Source organism: Diachasma alloeum, unplaced genomic scaffold (assembly GCF_001412515.2).
Source record: "Diachasma alloeum isolate Michigan unplaced genomic scaffold, Dall2.0 Dall_scaffold_00181, whole genome shotgun sequence".
Lineage (NCBI taxonomy): Eukaryota > Metazoa > Arthropoda > Insecta > Hymenoptera > Braconidae > Diachasma > Diachasma alloeum.
In genome coordinates this window covers 2,222,226-2,242,591 of record NW_021680347.1, presented here as the reverse complement: position 1 = coordinate 2,242,591, position 20,366 = coordinate 2,222,226, and the positions used below count along the sequence as shown (strand labels likewise).

Genomic DNA, 20,366 nt, shown 5'->3' with positions numbered 1-20,366 from the left:
CCCCCCCCCCCCACTCTCGTTCGCTTTCAATAGTTTTGTATGCACAGAGGGTAAACCCGATCCTTTTTTTTCCACCAAATTCCAACCCCTGATGCACTGCCCTGAGATAAAAACCTCGAGGCTCTTTTTATCAGCTCGTTCCCAAATGATATTCACCTTGGATGATGTCCCGTATTCCGCTGGATTATCGGCATTTCCATTACCCTGTCATTGACCCCTTTTCGCTCACTCCTAAAGCTGTCCCTCTATCTTTGCCCTACGGATGTCGGGTGGGTTTGACGAGAGAATGGGAGGTGGGTGGAGGGTTGGTTGCCGACCGGCAATGAACCAAACTTATGCCGCCCTCGGGCGTATACTAAACGAAATAACAGGAGCCTAATGGTGGTGAAGAGGGAGGGAGTATGGATTTCGATATATGTTGAAATTGTCAAGGGCTCACGACTCGGGGGCATTACAATGCCTCGACTAATATGGCTAACGCACATTGGACTTCACCTCTCTGCGATTCTGTCCACTTGTGTAAACATCAATTCCATATCGCGCGATATCACGAGTGTGTGCACGATGGATCTCCGTAATTGTGGGGGAAGCGAGACGTTAACATGTCATGCTGTGTATACTGTTGGGTATTATTGCGTTTGGAATTTTCAGGGTAATTGCTGGGAGATGATCAATCAAGTTTGATCACGTTCCGTTCTTTAGTTCAATGGAATGCAGAAATTGTTTCTGAAGAACTTCATATCAGAGAAATTGTGACTAAATTATATTTACAATATAAATTAATTGTCATGATTAAAAATTTTTCAGTTTGAATCGCTGATCTGAAATTATGGAGCCAAAACCGGTCATCTTTTTTAATCCATTTTTCCGTTAGTAAAAAATTATTGAATTGCAGAGCTCTGTCCTACCGAAATCTCTGGAGCCAAAAATCGAGGAACGAACTAAATTTTTGAGCAGATTTTCCCTTAAAAATCAGATAGAAAAGTTCTACTGGCTGTAATTTTTATGTGAGCTTGGTATAATTGTACTTAAATTAAGGTATATTTTCTTCAGAATCTTGGTTCTGGGAATCAGAACTTTTGACTTCGAGAGTTCTCAAAGAAGAGACATTTCTGTTCTTGAATTGATGATTTTTTCCATTCTAAAATTATTCTACTCATTTTTCTAAATCTTTTTTATCAAAAATAAGTCACCTGATACATTAACGCAATCAATGTGGACTTAATGTTTAATTATTTTAGAATTTTATCCGTTTCGGATACTCTTAATCCAAGAATGCAAAGGTTCTCAATTAAAAGCCCAATAGTTCTCGATTTCAGAACTTTTCTTCGGAAATGAGATGCAAAAAGTCAGTAACTTGGTTCTGGAAACCAGAAACTTTCTTTCTCTGCGTTACAACAGTCCAATCTACTAATCTTTAAGATAAAAATACGTTCTCCTGAATAACTGGGAACAATATTACCAATTTAAGAATTATCTCACCGTGAAATTGAGGTAAAAAATACTCTGAAAAGTATTGGTGATTAATTTATTCAATTTCATTACTCGCAATACGAGTAATGAACGAAACTCCTTGAATATCAAACGATCGAGTCCCTCTGCACAGACGCAATGGATAAAAGGGGGAATCGAGAAAGGGTCGGCTCCTCAGTCGTCGCCGGTGGGCACTCGCCACCTGCGCCCAAGAACGCGCTTATTATGCGCCAAGAATGCGCTCCCGATGCGCGTGCCTCTTTTTTCATCTTTTTTATGTCTATTTCTTTTTGCTCATTCTGTATTCCCCCATCTCTACTCACGCTCTTTTTTATTTCTTCTTCAATTTTTTCAAATTCTCTTCTTCTCCACTCTTGCTTCTACACTTGGAATGAAAACTGGATCAGAGCATGCCTCCTTCTGATAGACATGCATGTGATTGTGTGGACGAGGGTGAGGAAGAGAGAGAAGCAATGCGCGTCAGAGTAAGCGTTTTGTTGAGAAGAATGATTTCATCGGGTTTTCACTCTACTTTGGCATCTTTCCAATTTCGATAATCTCACAGACTGTTCGCGTATACTGCGTGTGAATGTGTGGATTGTATGGGGGGGGGGGGGGTATTGGCCTCGTTATTCATAGGTAAATTGGCGAAAAGCCCCGATTACCAAATACATATTATTCATTTATTCTATTTATGTTTCTGAGAATATTCCGTGGGGGTTGCCAATGGGTTTGATCCTCCATCACAGATATATTATTATTAAACTTTTTCATTACCGTATACCTTTCGATTACTTACGAATTTTCATTTTTTCACCAGCATATTAATTACTAATGCTTCTTCCAGCTTTTGAAAAATTCGAACCCTTCCAGAGGTGTTCCCTCGCGGCCATTCATCCGTCTAGTGACCACGCTCAGCGTTGCTTAGCTTCCCAAAGCTAAGCCGGCCAACCACCGCCGTACGCCAGCGTAGCGTAAGAAAATATAAGCCAAAACGTAAAAGTGAGATATAATGATTTTACCGGAATTATATCTTGAATATATCCGCCTTGTAGACCAGGCATATGCTAGATATCTCCGGTGGCATATATGTACACACCTATCACACATACACCTCAGATATTGCATTTTTTGCCGAAAAGTATACCACATATAAGCGGATATAAGTGACATACATTTCTGTATATATATTTTTTCCATGTGGACTGGCCCCGTAGGGCTCCATCACGGATATATTAACAGTTTACGAGTTAACTTTCTAGGTGAGTTATCAACCCACCTTCCTTGCTACAGTCACCTTGCTTTAGAAACAGCGAAATGTCAATGAGAAATTTATTCAAACACTAAAAGAATGTCGAAAATGTGAAAAAATTCAATTTCTAAAAAACTTTGTAGTGTCTTTTCTATTGAACTTACAAACCCTACATTCCAAATTGACGAATATGAACAACATTGATTTCTGGATAGAATGAAATAGCCTAAGTATAAAAACACCCGCAGTTGACAAAAATATCTTCGCTCCTATCTACACCTGACGCAGAACTGAGGTTATTTCTACTGGGCCAATAGCACTCAGAAACCTCTGAACATAATTCTTGTATTGGATAAATACTGCAGGATGCACTTGTGTAAGAATGACAATCAAGAGAAAATGTGGAGACGTGATGAGTAATACCAGTGTACCCGTAGAGAGTTAACAAATTTAGAATGGGTTTATATTTTTGTTTTTCATTCATATTATCACTCTTCACGGATTTCACCACTGCAGATGAACATTGTAGCTGTATTCATTAAAGGTTCACTGCAATTTCAATTGAATAAACGAGAAGCAGATTTGTTTCCATTTGTTTGAATTGACTCTGAAGATGAGAAAAAAATGTTTGAATAAATAATCCAGGGAAGCATCCTCATCGGTGGGGTTGAAATAATTTGCCCCTCGTCTGGTGTAATTCGAACTCTACCGCAACCACTCTTTCTGTTTATCTCCTCAGGGGCTATTCGACCAAGGCGAACACCCGCGTACACTGAAACTCGAAAATGAAATAGGAGCGGGATGGGGGCAAAAATAGTCTCCCAGTGCATTTCCACCTCCGGACTTGTACACTGGTGGAAACCTACGGGTAGTTGATAACACTATCGGCGAAATGCGGGCACTCGATTTCACCTCATCACCGGTTTCTGTTAGAGGCAGTAATAAAACTTTTAAATAAAAACATCAAGCCATTTCGAAATACATACAAAATACGCAAACATTCAATTCCACATAAATTAAACATTTTTGTTGAACCGAATGAAAAAAAAAAAATCAATGAGAAAGCCATTTACGGGAATTAAAAAAATTTTCATTATTCATTATTTGATATTCACTCAGGAGTTTCTCATATTTCAAGATGAAAAATAGGATGAATGTTGGGATGGAGTGTTTATAAAGTATTCCAGATGCCAAAGAATGTTCTTAGCACATGCCCCCCCTGGAAACTACGTGGGTCCTTAATGTAGGCGCCTTGGCGGCGGCTTCGTTCTTCCGTAGAATGTGGAAAGTGTTTTCACGCCGTCTAAGGAACACGATACACAGACGATATGTTTGTCCCGGATGACAGGAGCAGGCACGAGCAGGCGCGTGCAGGACGTTTTGGGTTTTCAATGTTCTCTCTCTTTCATTCTCCTCCTTCCTCCCTCAATCCAACTGCAACCAGCTGTTCTCGCTTTGTACCGAGGTCAAACGGACCAGACTCAATACACAATGTTACATTTTCTCCCTTTTTCACAGGTTTTATTTCTCCTACTTTTCATGGAGGCCATCGGTGCAGGCCTTTGATCGCTCGATGAAATATATCACTTTGAGTAAAAGTTTGGTAATATCAGGTCGTGTCTGTATATCGACTTAGTTGATCTCACTCAAGTTGTATATATTGTTGGTATAGTGAGTCTCTGTATGTAACGTAGTTGTTACCTCATACAAATAACTTCTCCTATATGCGGACTACTCTTGTGTATCCCCACGTTCGCTCTATCAGACCAGTTAGTTTGAAAAGTTTTTGCCGCTTCAAGGGGTCACACACATGTGCTACTGGCAATACAAGAGCACTCGATTGTGCAGCAGAGGTTAATATTCCATTCATCGATTTTATTCACTGGAAATATTCTCATTGGAAGGAAAATGTTTTGGTTTGGTGGCATCAAATTGGATAGAAAAGTGGACTATTAAATTCTTCTTTGAAATATCCTCCAAAACGAGAGCACGTTTATAAACAACTTTTGGATCATTGAGGGAATAGAATTGAACTGATCCTAAGTACTTATTGATTGATGAGATAAACAGTGAATTAACCGATTTAATTCAGCGTAACGAAATCCTCCTAAATAAAATTTCCGCCAGTTCTTCCTGCCGAATATGTGGTGTCGGTAACAAGAAGTTGAGGGGTTTAACAGACTACCGAGATTCCCTCTCTCTACCACTTGAATCAGAGTAAACACCAGAGTGTTGGACTAGCGCAAGAAAACGACGTCGAAAGGGGTGAGATACTCCACGTGAACAAGACCAGAGCTTAACCTCTATTTGACCAAAAACCTACTCTAAAGAAGGAGGGCTGAACGGGGAGTGAAAAAAGAGCAAAAAACGACAAATAAAAACAGTCGCAGAGGAGATAGAGGGACTGCAGCGCAGATTTCTTTAGGGTGTCCCAGTTCAAATAAAGCTTGCCTCTACGTGTAATCTTATCCAGTGGCTGGACCTATGCCCAGGGGTTTACTTCTTACCCTGTTATTTCACCTCCGGGAAAATAAGCTGGTGAATTCATGGGTTTGTGAGCAGGGGTGGTTGTACTTGGACCAAGTGGACTCTGAGAGATGGAGATTGGGGACCTACTTAGTATTTTCTTTGGAGGATATACGCGATGAGGTACTGTAACGTTGTGAATCACATTCTTTCGATAACGAAATAGAAAAATACAGTTGGGGGTCGAATGAATTTAGCTCCTGATATTCACTCTATCCAATTCCATTCATGATTCAATCTTTCAAACCGAGTACTCAAAGAGGACGCTATGCCTTTCTGCTTGACTGATAACAAGCGGAAGGCCAAAAGATACCAATCACTTTGCCAAATTCAAACGGAAATGTACGAGACTCACCCGTCCTCAGTTGAGGATTTGATACTTGACCATTAATGCTTTTCGGGTGGTATTACTTGAAGGAATGAAATTCTTCTCAATACAAACCAACTTTGCTGGGGGTGGAGAGACGGATTACCCGGCAATATTGCCTTCGACGTCCGCTCATGGTATATAGACTCATAAACCGCTTATCGGACAGTGAAATTGTACCACCATTTATTTCCTCATACACTGGTATTAGTTGGGGGTATGAAACTTATGGATCGGTTTCATCATATTGGAGATGTGTGTATTGGGTTGTTTCCCTTGTATGTCAACAGATTTGTTCTTCTCCTAAGCTCGGATAATTGAAAAACTCTTTTCGGAGACGTTCGAACATCATGTTCGTTCATTTATGATACTTTTTAAAAATTGATTTCCGCTCTCTTTCCTCTTTATCTTCACAAAACAATATGAGTAAATTACTTCCTGCTTACTTGTCGTGCAGAACACTTAGAAAAACATTGCAATCCTATAAACAGCCTATTAGTAGTTTTAAGAAGAGTGCCATATTGCATTCGATTTAGGGGGAAATTTAGGGGATGAAAAAGCCCAGCTTAAGGGGTGATGTATCATTTTTAACACTGTAAAAATGATACATCACCCCTATATTCCAGTTTTTTCATCTCCTATGTAACAAAAACTGTACTATCCTAAAGAAGGGATGAAATACGCCAAGCAGACGTTGATTTGCCCCCTTTGTTTTTTGTGTGTTGAGAAATGAAAAATAATGATTCAAGATTATTCCTCTAGCATTAAATGGTGTTGAATTTCCGGCAGCCCTCTTGTCATCGAAGATTCATCCATCATTCTTCAATAATTACATTTTCCTCACCTCAATTTTCCCGACACTTGAATTTACGTCTTTTTCCGGAATCCCACTGTTTTTTTTTACAGCTGTTAAAGTCGATTTTTCCATAAATCGTTTCTCTCCGACACGAACCACTCACCCTCACGTTATTTTCTCATTTCCCTTCAAGTGGCACGCGTCTCCGAAATTAGAAAGTCAAAACCTCTGCTCCTATTTCACCCCTCTCCCCAAACCCCTCGAAAAAAAAAGCCATATGTTCACACTAATGCTCCACTGATTCCAACATCTCAAATTTTTTAGAAAACGGGGAACAGGCGAAAAACAAAATATTGAAAGAGATTGAAAAAAAATTATCAGTCTTGGACACAGGGTTATGCCGCCTCTCCCACTACTCTCCACCTTCAGTCGACAGCGGTTAACCTGAGATATATCGCAGGCCATTTGTCGCTGCAGCCACCAGCAATGGAGGGGGATAAATATAAATTTGATTCCCCGTTTAGATAGCCAAAAGAATGCTCCCGTGTGCGCTATTTTTATGTTCGCTCGTCTTCAACTCACTCCACCACCCCTGTACCATCCTATTTTACAACCATGAATGTAAAGTAGTGGGGCTAGATGTGACGGAAAAGAAAAAAAATTCAACTCCCACGAGATAAATTTACGAGTTCGCAAATTTTCGTTCAAGAGCCAAGAGAGTTGTGTCAAGCACGTGTTGTCTGCGTGTAAATATAGAATAACTTGAGTCATAAGGCTAGTGATTTTGCACTTCCTCTCGAGACGGGAGCTTCAGTGAACTTCGAGGATAATGGGACAGCTGAAGTGGGACTAGATCTTTTGTCCTTTGCGCTTTTTCTCCAATCAGTTGAACTGATTGGAAATCGATCAGACAATGGAGAAAATAGAGAGAGAAAATGGAGGTGGGGAAAAAAGGGGGTTTGAATTGCGTACATCGGGCACAATGGCGTGTCTCGATGTCATTCCCAGTTCAACCCCTGATTCCAGGGTCACAGAGAGACGGCGCCATATACTGACTAGTCGACCGAACAACAAAAGAATCACTGGAAAGTTACAGCAATTTAACAAGGCAAATATTTTCTCTTATTACTTTCTTTTTTTTTCTCCTTTCATTCAACATCTCTCTCTTTTCTGCGTTGATGTATTTTTCAAATTCCCAAAAGGCGGGAATAGGTTAGGGAGAGGAGGGTAACAGAGACAACAGACAAACGGACAGGAGGATTAAGCGAGGTCAATCACATTTGAAAACCTAGACGACTGCTGGCCAGGCATCGTCAAAATCAACGATGACGTTAAGGAGAGTCTACAATAAATGCGTGTCATTCGCTTGCGTCACGTTGCTAAGTTAATTAATATATCTTTATTTATTGCAACGCGATGCAAACGGAGGCCGTACACTGAGAGAAAACATTATTCCTGCCAAGGATTGATATTCTCGTCAGAAGATAATATTTTTTCAGAACGAATTTTTCCAGGACAGTCATTTTCAGAGAGTCCAAGTCTATCCTCAAAAATTACAGTGATGTTGAACAATCTGACAAAACCTTGACAAAATGTTCTCCAATATCTTCCGGATTTTACAAATTGGCGATTTTCTCAGGTAAAGAAAATTGGAATAATTCCAAATGTTAATAATTATTATTGGAGTTTCTTCGAGGTCATATGCAGAAGAATATTCTTATAGATCACCATAATTCTCACGCTTGGAACTGATTTCGGAGCACCTGGAAATGACTGGCCTGGAGAAATATGTTTCAAAAGAGATATTTTCTTCTACTAAGAGTATGAAAAAGATATCACCAATAACATTTTCTTGGAAGGAATAAATTTTTTTCTCAATGTAGGTCGATTGTAGACTGCCTTAATAACATTATTCTATCCCTATATTATAAAAATCCAAATCGGCTTCTGGTGATTAAAATTTGGTACTCGAAATTAAGACTCCAAAACTTAAGGGTCAAAATAAGGGTCACGGGGGTCAAAATAATGGTCATGAGGGTCAGAATAAGGGTCACGAGGATCAAAATGATCATAAGGCTCAGAGTAAGGGTCACGAGGGTCAGCATAAGGGCCACGCGTGTCAGATTAAGGGTCATGGGGTTCAGAATTTAAGGGTCACGAGGATCAAAATATGGGTCTCTATATCTCTCTATATTGTAAAAATCCAAATCGACTTCTGGTGATGAAAATTTGGTACTTGAAATTACAACTCCAAAATGAAGGGTCAGAAATGGAGGGTCGAAATAAGTGTCACAAGGGTCATATGGGGGTTGGCGATCGGAGCGAGCAGGGGAGCCCCCTTGTTATATATATAATCAGTTGAGAATACCAAACAAATTTTCGTTATTAAATTAATCAATAATCAAATTCTCAAATTTCTAATTATTTAGCCCTCAAAAAATCAGGTTCCATGTCTATATCTCACAAAACAAACTTAACACGTCAATTCAACACACAACATTTCAACACACAACAAATTCAATACCAACAAAGTCAACACAATCAAACTCATCACAATACAATTTAAACATGCGTAATAATCAACACAAATCAAACAAAAACACCATTACATGTACTCTGGATGTCAACAAACACATCAAAAATATCACCATTGGGCATCCAAAGGAAAAGACAATAAAACTCCCAGCTATCTTCATAGCATCCAACCCATATACATTTGAAATATAAATATATAGATACCAATACGAAAAAACAAACGAAACCAACCCAACCGTATACCTGACAATCGAAGAATAATCAGTACGGTGAAAACTCTAATCGAGCACACAAGCATCACCATGCCGTTACATTTTGTAATAAGTCAACGAGGTAAACGACAACTAACTAGGCATCGCCCACGACATCAAATTATAAATAATAATGATAAACCCATGGAATATACTCACTCGTGCTGATCAAATGTATATACCCACGTTCACTTAATAATATACTGATATGTATTTTTTGTGAAAAATAAAATGATATGTTCAAATAAATTGATATTGAAATTGAATATGATGGAAAAACCGAATGATGAAATAGTTTTGGTAGAAAATGAAAATGTTGAATTGACGTGTTGTGTTGAAGTGACGCCGTGGAGTTTAGACGTGTCACCAAAAAATCATTGTTGTTAAATTTGGAATGACTTATTTAATGTCGATAGACATTTCAGATCATTGACCATTTCATGAAATTTAAATCTTCAATTATGAACAACACACTTCAGTGATATATCAATAATTTCTTTTAGTATTACTGAAAATTAATATCATTGACGGTCCCTCCTACTGGCAATTTCAACTGCCCCTGGACGAAGAATTATTTCCTCTCCAGCATGAGGCGATTCTCAAACTCCCCGGAGAGGAGGATAATAAAAAAACAGTATACTTGGAGAATGAGTATACCCATATATTTTTCTTTATCTTCCACCATCATACTGTTTGTACGCGTATGTTCGAGTAGAAGAATAGTATATTACGCAACAAGTGCGTAATGGGTTTTTTGGCTCGTGGGAAGTTGTAAAACGAGCCGAAGCCGAGTTTTACAATCCCACGAGTCAAAAAACACCATTACGCACGAGTTTCGTATACTGTTTATGTCACACGTGATTCTAGGCACCTATGGCATAAAATCATATTCCATAAACATTGAATCCATATGTTACTCTTGAATAACTCGTTTTTATGTGTCGTACTCATTAAAATTGTCATAAAATGCTGAATGAAACATAAAAGCAGACCACATACCATCGAAAATAATTCAGAAGGGTGGATACCGTGAGGGCGTCAGTTCTCGGACGGTTAAGGGTAACTCGACCATCAATAACCGATTCTTCGTTTTTTTTTTTCGTCAAATATGAAGTTTGCGGTTTCCATAGTCATTTTTGATGTTTTTGGGACAAGAACACGTTTGATTTTTATTAAAAAACTTCGGAATTCGATAAATATTTGTTAAAACAAAACACAGCTCCCCGGATTCATTTCTCGGACGCCAAAAATTGACCCACTTCAGTTCTCGGACGACATGAATTCAGTTCTCGGACGAAGTGAATGAGAGGAGTTTGGGAGAAGGAAAAATATGGGAAATCAATTGTAAAAAATATTTTTGACAGATCTATTCTCATCCCAATAGCCATAAACTTATTACACACTAAATGATAATCATGAATAACCATTATTATTATGAATTAAGAGTAATTGAGCCAAGAGATTTCATCAGTTTGTGAACGGAATTCTGCAATTGATCCTTAGTGACGGCAAACCCCCTATCAGCCATATAACAAATCCATTCTACCAGTTTCTTTTCATAAAATTCTCCCACAATACACTCAGGGCCAGGTCTGTTGATCTGAGCTTTTGTCTTGCCATTTGCCTTGTCGTATAAGGTTGACTTAGGGATATTATATTCTTTGCTGACTGATCCCAAAGATCTTCCTGTTCTGATCGCCGTCAGAGCACTTTCTAACTGCTCAGGAGTATACTCTGGTGCTTTTGATTTTCTAGGTCGCGAAAGCATCGCAGGCCTGAAAGAGTCGAAGAATGGATGATTTTTTTTTGTTATTATTCTTGGGAATCATTATTTTTTTTCAAAAATGGGAGAAGAATGTCTCCATGAGAATAAGAGCACTGACAGGGATGAACGCCTGTATAAATAAATTTAATAAAAAAATTTAGCGCTTTCTCTGAGATTTTTTTTCTGCAATTTTAGCAACAAAAACGAATAAAAATTTAGCAGAAAAAAATTCTAANTGGGAGAAGAATGTCTCCATGAGAATAAGAGCACTGACAGGGATGAACGCCTGTATAAATAAATTTAATAAAAAAATTTAGCGCTTTCTCTGAGATTTTTTTTCTGCAATTTTAGCAACAAAAACGAATAAAAATTTAGCAGAAAAAAATTCTAATATTTACACCTATGAATTTCATTAAACATCTCAAAATCTATTAACTTTTTTCAAACCGAATATCTCTTGGACAAATGAAACGGTAAAATTAGATAAAATTCTCTATAAATGGTCCAAAAAACGAATAGAATTCTCCAATAGAATTCTAATGGAACTCCAAGAGAATTCTCGTAGAATTCCACTAGAAATGCAATAGAATTTCTCAGAGAAAGTGCTAAGTTTTTCTGTCAAATTTCTTCATGCGTGCGATTGAGATTAAGCACATGGATAAACACGTCCGAGAACTGAACCCACCTCGCCTTTGGTGGATTCAGATCTCGGACCCTCAATTTCTCCAATAATTTATTTATTTTTTAAAATTGTCCACATCTATTTTTATTCGAAAATTAATCTTCAACTCATAAAAACCGATTATAAACAATTTTTCACTTACATTTTGTTGTTAGATCCTTAAGAAGCACAGAGGGATTTCACCGTCCGCACACGACATAACACTCCACAGACCCCCCTACTGTGTGAACCCTCGAATAAATATAAGTGTAATAATTCTGTACACTTAGTGAAATATTAATAAATATTGCAATTTGGGGAGAATATATGCTACTTTTGGAGGGAATAACAGAAAATGGCCGTCAAGCACTATGGATACGCAATTGATTTGAAATTCAATCGTAAGAGTGCTCTGCGTCTGAGATCTGAATACCGTCCGAGAACTGACGTCCTCACGGTATGTAATTCATCCGGATGTTAGATCCATACTATACGGCAATGAAAATAACAGCCAAGAGTAAATTTTCATCATGATCAACATTCCAATTTCCCTTCACAACGCTAAAACGAAAATTGATGGTTGTATCCATTATTTCAACTTTAATTAATATCATTGCCTGTTTTATTTTGAAACTCATCTCAAAGTAGAAGTTCCTGCTGTATGTCTCAAACTGCAATGATACCATGAACTGCTGAAGACAACAACCCCATCCTTCTTACAAAGAAAAACAAAAATCGGAATGATTGTTAGAAATTACATTACAGACTTCTACAAACTTGACATTTCCTTTCAATGCCATGAATGCCATATCCCTGACATTTTTATGAAGAACCCGATGCACGGAACAGCTTATCAATCGGTACATATCGATCATAAAACTGGTATGCCTCTAGTTTTTCCCACGTACGATGCCAAAATTCAGAATTTTTTTAGAGAAGTGAACCCAATAAATTCTGTTGTGTTATTCCTTGATATTAGTCTGTGAAATTGTTTTATGTTTAATACACTACAGGAAATTAAATACAAATGTAATCAGTGGTGAATTTATCAGAATAAAAAACAAGCAGGGTGTAGCGAGCATATGACACTGAGCGGGTCACTGAGTGATGTTTTAATGCTTTCTTCGCCATCAATAAATTGATTGTATGCTTCCGAATAATTTCAGCATAATAATTTTGTTCCAATTTGTGCCTTTCCTGACCTTCCGGTCAGGAAGGTCCTGACCAGATAATCTAATCCCTTCCCACACTCCTAAATTACATTCCGAAATTACATTAAATTGAATATAAACCGAAAAAGGGAAATTTTCTCGGCAACTTTGTATGGACAGGTATGCATATTTTGATTGATTAATATGGAAGACATGAAGACGAATATTTTGAAAAAAAATTGAAATCGGTTGAGTAGTTTTTGAGATATTCAAGAAAATAGATTTAGATACAAACTTGAATATCTCCTAAACTAATCGTCCGATTTAGCCCATTTTCAATACAAAACATTCTGATGCAAAGAGGAAACTTCATGACAAATTTCAAGTTAATAGGTCGATTTTTGCAAAAGTTAGAGTGCTAACAATGATTTTGAGAGAAAAACCGAAAAATGAAAATACACTAGAGGCTTCATATAAGATACCTCTCTATAAGATACCTCGCGCTCCGAGCGCTCGAAGCGTACCCCCACTCTCGGCACTTTTATCGCCTTCCGAATGTTTATTCCCACGTTTTGACACGCATACAATTATTATAGGGTTCAGATGATCTCAGGATCAAGCAATTTTAGAATAGTCGGACTTATAATCACTCCACTCATTTTTTTGTCATGTAATACCCGAGTGGAAATTTCTTCCGGCCCACCTGAAGCACGATCAGAACTTGATCAGGTTTTTGTAAGGTTCGACTGATCCGGTGATTCCTGATGAAAATCTGACCAAGTTTTGATCCAGCAGATCGGATCCGAAAAACTACAGACGGGTTCAGATCAAGTTCTGATCAGGTATACATGATCAGATGATGCCTGATGAGAACCTGACCAAATTCTGATCCAGCAGATCGGATCCGAAAAACTACAGGCGGATTCAGATCAAGTTCTGATAAGGTAGACATGATCAGATGATGCCTGATGAGAACCTGACCAAGTTTTGATCCAGTAGATGGGATCCGAAAAACTGCAGGATGATTCAGATCAAGTTCTGATCAGGTAGGCACGATCTCACCCTGAGGTCGGCTGTCTGACCCCAATCTGAGCAAATTCGGATTTGATCTCTTTGATCGGCATTTGAACTGGGTCAATTGAAGAGGAAATGATCAGATTCTGATCCGGTCCACCTGACATTAATTTTAATAAGTTTATCGGATCATTTAATTAACTATTATTATACTATTTAAATTAAGTTTTATCAACCATTATCAATAATTATTTTCAATCTTTAAAAAGGATCATTATACTATTATTAAAATAAATTAATTTAATTAATCAATTTGCCCTTCTCAAATGTACAGAAGGGAGGGATGATGATGCCGTAAATACGTATTAGAGGAGTATCAAACTTACACGTAAATGATCTTGAGAAAAAAAATCACCAAATGTCTATTTATTCATTAGTGTTATTGTGATTATCATTATTATTATTCATTAATGAAATAAATAAAAATTTTATTGAGCATATTTTATCTCTGAGAATACACACGTACATCCGCGAGATCAGGAATAATCGTAAATTCAATGAATACCCCGATACAAATCATATAGGCAATGTACAGTTTACTCAATAGTAATAGCACGATAGCGTAGTGGTTAGGGCATAGGATTAGCAATCATAGGGTCCCCGGTTCGATCCCCAGCATCGGTAAAAAAATAATAAGCTTTTTCAGTGGTAAAATAACAGTAGAGATTCATTAAGAGAGGCGGCCTACGGTGGAAGAATTGAATTATCTTTTGTTTTAGATTAATTATCATTGATAATTGTTATTGATACTGACAGACAGGTTATCCGGTTTTCATACAGTTGACTTGATCAAGTTCGGATCCATTCATCGTAATCAAATTCGGATTGGTCAGAGGCGTAACATGTCTGATCAAGACCGGATCCGTCAACTTGATCAATACCTGGTCAGTGGTCAGGTCTAATCTAATCCAAACTTGATCAAGACCTGACCAGAATTTCCACTCGGATATACCATCAAGATATTCATTTCAAATAAACTCAAAATATGAAAAGCATTTTTTTTCCATTATGCTTAACATTGCACGGTATTATCACACATCGAAATGCTCAAGTCATTGTATTAAAGCTCATAAAACACTTGAATGAGAATTTCATTGAATTCGGGCGCAACGAAGGAAGTATTTTATTTGAAACCCGCTGATCCCTATTTTCCTCCTATCTATGGGCGCGCGTATAATGGAGACATAGGGGCTCCCGGAACTCCACTCTCCCACTGTCCCTAAAGTATCTTATACGAAGCCTCTGCTGTATCTCACAAACTTTGTATGAATGGTTGCGCATACACGGAGAGAAAAGTCAGAGAATTTTTGTGGGGAAATTCCGGGAAAAATTCTAGTGCTGCACTAGAATTGAGGCGCACTGTGCCAGCACATGAAAATTTCCCCTTCAGCACTAGAACATTTGACGTTTCATCACGAAATCTTCTTTATCGGCAAACGAAAAATTACTCGACAGACAAAAAAATTTTCCCCAGCCATAATTTTTTTCCCCCTTAATTATTCATTAATAACATCAACGTTATTCAAATTAATGTACTACAGTATCAAAAAAAATGAGCCTTAAGCCAACGAATTAGTTTTATAGATTTTTTTATTGCATTTGTTCCACGATTACAGGGAATTACATTATCTTAAAACGTCATCACTGAATAATGTCAGTAATTTTCAACAATTTCTACGACCGGTTGTTTCGCACTTTTTTCCCACAAATTTGATATGGTTAATCACACTTTTAGAGAAAAATAAGCCCAATAATCCCTGATTGTTACATAATTCTACAGAACACGCACTAACGTTACTCGACGTTGAAGACGCCATTTTTAAGTCTCCGCTCGGGACTCCCGAGTGCAGCTGTTCGACTCACTTCGGCGAACCGAATTCTCCAACTGCACAATAAAATTTCTAATGTTACCAAGAATTAATCAAGTTTTTTCCACAATTTTCTACGGAATTCCCCACAAAATTGACACACCGGGAAATTTTCTAGTGCCAGCTCTAGAATTTTTCTCGTGTTTCTTTGCAAAAATTGATTAACTTACAGCAAAATTTCCGTGCTGATCTTGAATTTTTATTCTTATTTCGATTAAAATATGGGAGTTCGGCAGTTTGCGCCTCGTTTCTGGTGCCGAGCACTAGAATTTTTCCCCGACTTTTCTCTCCGTATATTTTGATTGATTGAGATAGAAGATATCGAGACAAATATTTAAAACAAAGAAAATTGAAATCGGTTAAGTAGTCTTTGACATATTTGCGAAAAACGATTTAGAAACAAATGGCGATTTCTCAAAAACGGCTAGATCGATTGGGTTGAAATTGCGCATACAGTTAGTTCGCATTAATACCTATAATCGGACAAAATTTCAGATTTTTTGGAATTACTTTAGTTCTTTAATTCTTCAAGTTCCTAAAAGGTGACCACCAGGTGGGCAAACGCACGGGGTGGTTAAACTTTGTATTTTTACCTTTCAGACCATTCTACATAATTTCCTAGCAAAATTAGAGAATCTAAAAATAGAACGATTTGAATGCTTCCATGCGGAAGCAAAAACAAACATGATTTAACTCCAACGAATTTAAAAATGAAAGGAGAAATATTATACATCAAGTAGTCTATTCCTCTTACCCAGAAAAACAATATTTCGAGTTGTTGATAAAACTAAATCAACAAATCGCCGTAAACTCAACAGTCCTTCTCCACCTCTTAACTATCATATTCTTGACATCCTCATGAACAACCTAAAGCATCAAACATTGTACCGATCAGTAAACACCGATCATAAAATTAGCATTCTGCTAGTTTTTCCTGTGTACGATCGAAAAATTTAGAACTTTTCTCGCAGTATGCTCCCTTGGCACGTTCATTGGACTGGCAGTGCGGGAGATAACGCGCAGCTTGGGTACCATATAAACTTGCCCGCATACAAATTTACACGGGGATCGCGTTAAAGCGTCTGATGCATGTGCGCCTCTCCCACACACACCATATTTTAACGTAAAACACTCTTTGTACAGTACTCCCCCCTTCAAAACTCATTGGCCAAAACATTGTTGGGGGCCGGTGGTTGTGGTATACAGGGTTATGGTTGTGGCTGAACCGCAACTTGCCGTTTGGCCCAGTTGTTGTAACTCCGCAGGTACGATAGTGTGATGGTCGTGAGGAAGGCAAGTGCTGGCTGATTCCGGAGAGGCTAACTGGAAATCATCAATCGTCAGAGGGCCAATTCGATTAGTCCAGGTGACGCAGGTGAAAGCCTTGTTAACTTTAGCTCCACAACTAGAAATGTCACGACAGAGTTTACAGCAATGAGGCATGAACCACTGGGATATCATCTATCCTCGAGGCACTTTCCAAATGTACACTCAACATTGACGAGTGAAATGGAGACGCTGTTGTCTCGAGGGAAAATACAATAATAAACAGACAGTTGGCTGGTAAATATCTGGGGAATGTTTCATCCACAATCTCAGAAACCAATACCGTTGATTCACATTTCACTGGTCTGACTATATCTAAACACAAACTACTTGGCCGGACACGAGGGCAATAAACTCCACTGTCAATCATGTTTTTTCACCTATCACCATCATTCCATTATTATATTTAGACTCGAGGAGAATTGATGGATGGATTTTCCAAGCGCAAAACTACCCCTTCGTTGGAACATGAAAACAAATGAGAATGGACGGAGTAGAAGCTATACAGTGATGAGACAGATAACCTGTGACACAAAGGAATACTCGTCCATTTTCCCAATGGGCAACAAATAGAATTGGCCGTCATTTCGTTGAGTGAGAGGAGAGTTTGCTCTGCCGTAAGAGAGACAGAGAGAGTTGGGGAGAGGTAGAAATTTACTCAGAGTGAAAAGTTTTCCACGCTCATGCGACCTAGTCGCTTAGTGCCGGACAAAAGGCACATGTTGCATTTCGTGTAGATGGCTTTCACAAGAGAAGCCGAGTCAGAGAATGAGAACAAAGCATTGTGGAGTTGTAGAAATGATGGGTTGAGAGAGGTGGTTCACTCGGAAGTGGAAGGTGAGGAGAATCAGAGCTAGCTGATTCGATGAAAAACTTTTAATCGGACAAGTTCGACTTTCCATGGTAATGGAACACGTGAACATGATGAGTGGAGAGGTTGGGGAGGACCGAATTGATAAAAGAGCAGACGAGTGCTTTTTCAATGACTCTGTCATTTGTTGGCAGGGGGTATATAACTTAGGGGTGGCTAGTCGAGGGGGATGAAGAGGATCGACACTGGACACACAAAGATGAGAGGGAAGCATCAAAGAGATTCAACACAGGAAATTATATGCCCCTGGCATCGTTGCTCCACAAAATGCCCTTGGTGTATGTACATCACATGTAGGACTACCGAGAGTCTTGTAGTTTAATTAGCAGGGGATATTGCATATATAAGCACCCAGTGGCATTTTGCGATTCCCCATTGGCTTTTGCATGGTAGGGCCATGCCCCGTTCAAAAGCCCCTCAAGAATAACCGTGTCCTTCCGTGTACCAAACTAAATTACCGTCCAAGGGCCACGAAATTGTGCCGGTATTAAGGAATGAAAGCTACCTCTCTACATCTTTCCCTCTTCCAAGTCTTCTCCACCAATGGTCTTACCTCAGCTATCTTCCTGATTTATTTTTCTACCCCATTCCACTTGTGCTGGCTACAGGAATCTCATTAGAGAGTGAGTCCTCGGGATTAATTCGTTCATACTACCACAGCTGAAGAAAATATATTACCTCGGTGGAAAGAAGGTTAGAGTTTAGACGTGATATTCTTTTGAAATAAAGACATCACCATGTTGTATATGTTGGTAGTGGGTGTTTCAATGGAATTAAAGGAGATACTGCATTAATGTATTTATGACTCCGTAATCCCGGTGGTATATGGTGGTTCCTTATCTAGTTAATGCTCGTCACCACAGAACTAGTGTTTAATGAGATTGACGTACAATACTGCTCCCATAAAGCGCAACTGTCGTTTCATCACAGACCCTGGTGGCTTCCAAGCACGGCCAATCAATTTAATGAGACAATCGAGCGGTAGTTTTTTAATACTTTTTTATTCTCTACAGGGGATGGGATAATCCCTTGAGGATCGACCGGGTTTATGGGGTTACGTGAGGATTAGAGAATTTCCAGCACCACTAAAATTATGAAATTACTATCGCTAATCAACATTATTTCAAACAAGCAAGTTTATTAATGCAAATATTATTTTTTCTGATTACAGCTCGGTTTTTTCACCTACTATACAGTTTCCATGGGTGAAGTTAACCCATCTGGTCCGGTACCCATTGACAGTGTATTCATTTACCGTCCTGACAAGCGTCTTGAGCTTTGGAGGTTCGCATTCTACATGTTCCTCCATGCTGGGTAAGTTTACTGGTTAACTTTTTCTCACCGTTAAAAAACTTTTGACGATCAAATTATAAGTCCACCGTGCATCCTAACTCCATTCACCACCATTGGTTGCCTAACCAGACAGTCCCTCCTGCGACACTCACGAAGTCACTGTGTATGTGAAAAACTCACTGTAGTACCTAATACAGAAAAAACTCGATGGTTAAAAGTATGGAAAGAAGCACACCAAAGTCGTTCGAAAGGAAGTTGTACGAGCGGAAAGGAGAAGACGGTGGATGAAGGAGGCCTTGGGTTGCGCACGACGCTTTTTAAATTATTCATGATGGTACAGGAGAGATAAGGGGCAAGAGAGTCTATCCGATGGCCTCCTCAACATTTCTCTCCTTACCCCTACCTATATTTATTCCTTTTTCATTCTCTTTCCTGCCTTCGGTGGTGACGTGCGTCTACGTCTCACCGCGATGAGCATGCCAACCTCCACCAAGAGGGTCTCACCTTGTGGCCCATAAATTCTTCTGCATTATTTCTTTACGTCAGCCTGAAAAATTATTTTATACATTATACATTGGGGAAGATTGAATATTAATGTAATCAATCAGTAGTGAGTTCATTTCAATCCAAAAATTCAATCAAAATTCAACTTTAACGAGTGAGAAAATTGAGGGAGAAATATATATTTGGGAACATTTGTTGGGAAATCTCGAAAAGAATCTCCATTAAATTCAATAAATTCGTGGCTCAGGGTTTAATGGAGAAAGAATGGATGTTTAAGCTTATCGTGTTGTTCGTACAAGAGCTTCCTGTTCCCTCTCCTCCCGAAGCTCCTGTTTCGTTATTGGACGCCACTCGATGTTCACCGTCATTTGCGTATAAAGTACCACAGATAAATTGTTAGAATCTCATAAACGTTTCTCTCCAGGAATGATCCGTTTATACAGAAGAGTGTTGCCTACCAGAATTTCCTCAGTGGTTAGGGACTGAAGAGAAGTCGAATAAGATATTCAATGTGTATATACACCAGTAAATGGGATTGAAAACTTTCCCCTCCACCAACACCTACCCCCACTTTCATTCTCCCTTTTAGCAACACGCTCCATTTGGATGATTGCATCGTTACTAGCGTCGATTCTCCCCCCCCCCCCCCCCCC

General features: G+C 38.7%; 1 protein-coding gene across 1 annotated transcript in view; it reads left to right on the top strand.

Moving 5' to 3' along the window:
- The window catches only part of LOC107045700 (protein rhomboid), a 68,800-nt gene that overhangs the window by 14,208 nt on the left and 34,226 nt on the right, over positions 1–20,366 (top strand). Inside the window, exon 3 of the mRNA XM_015268036.1 lies at positions 19,088–19,230. Within this exon, the coding sequence (XP_015123522.1) occupies positions 19,088–19,230 (143 nt within the window). The remainder of the gene's footprint in view (positions 1–19,087; positions 19,231–20,366) is intronic.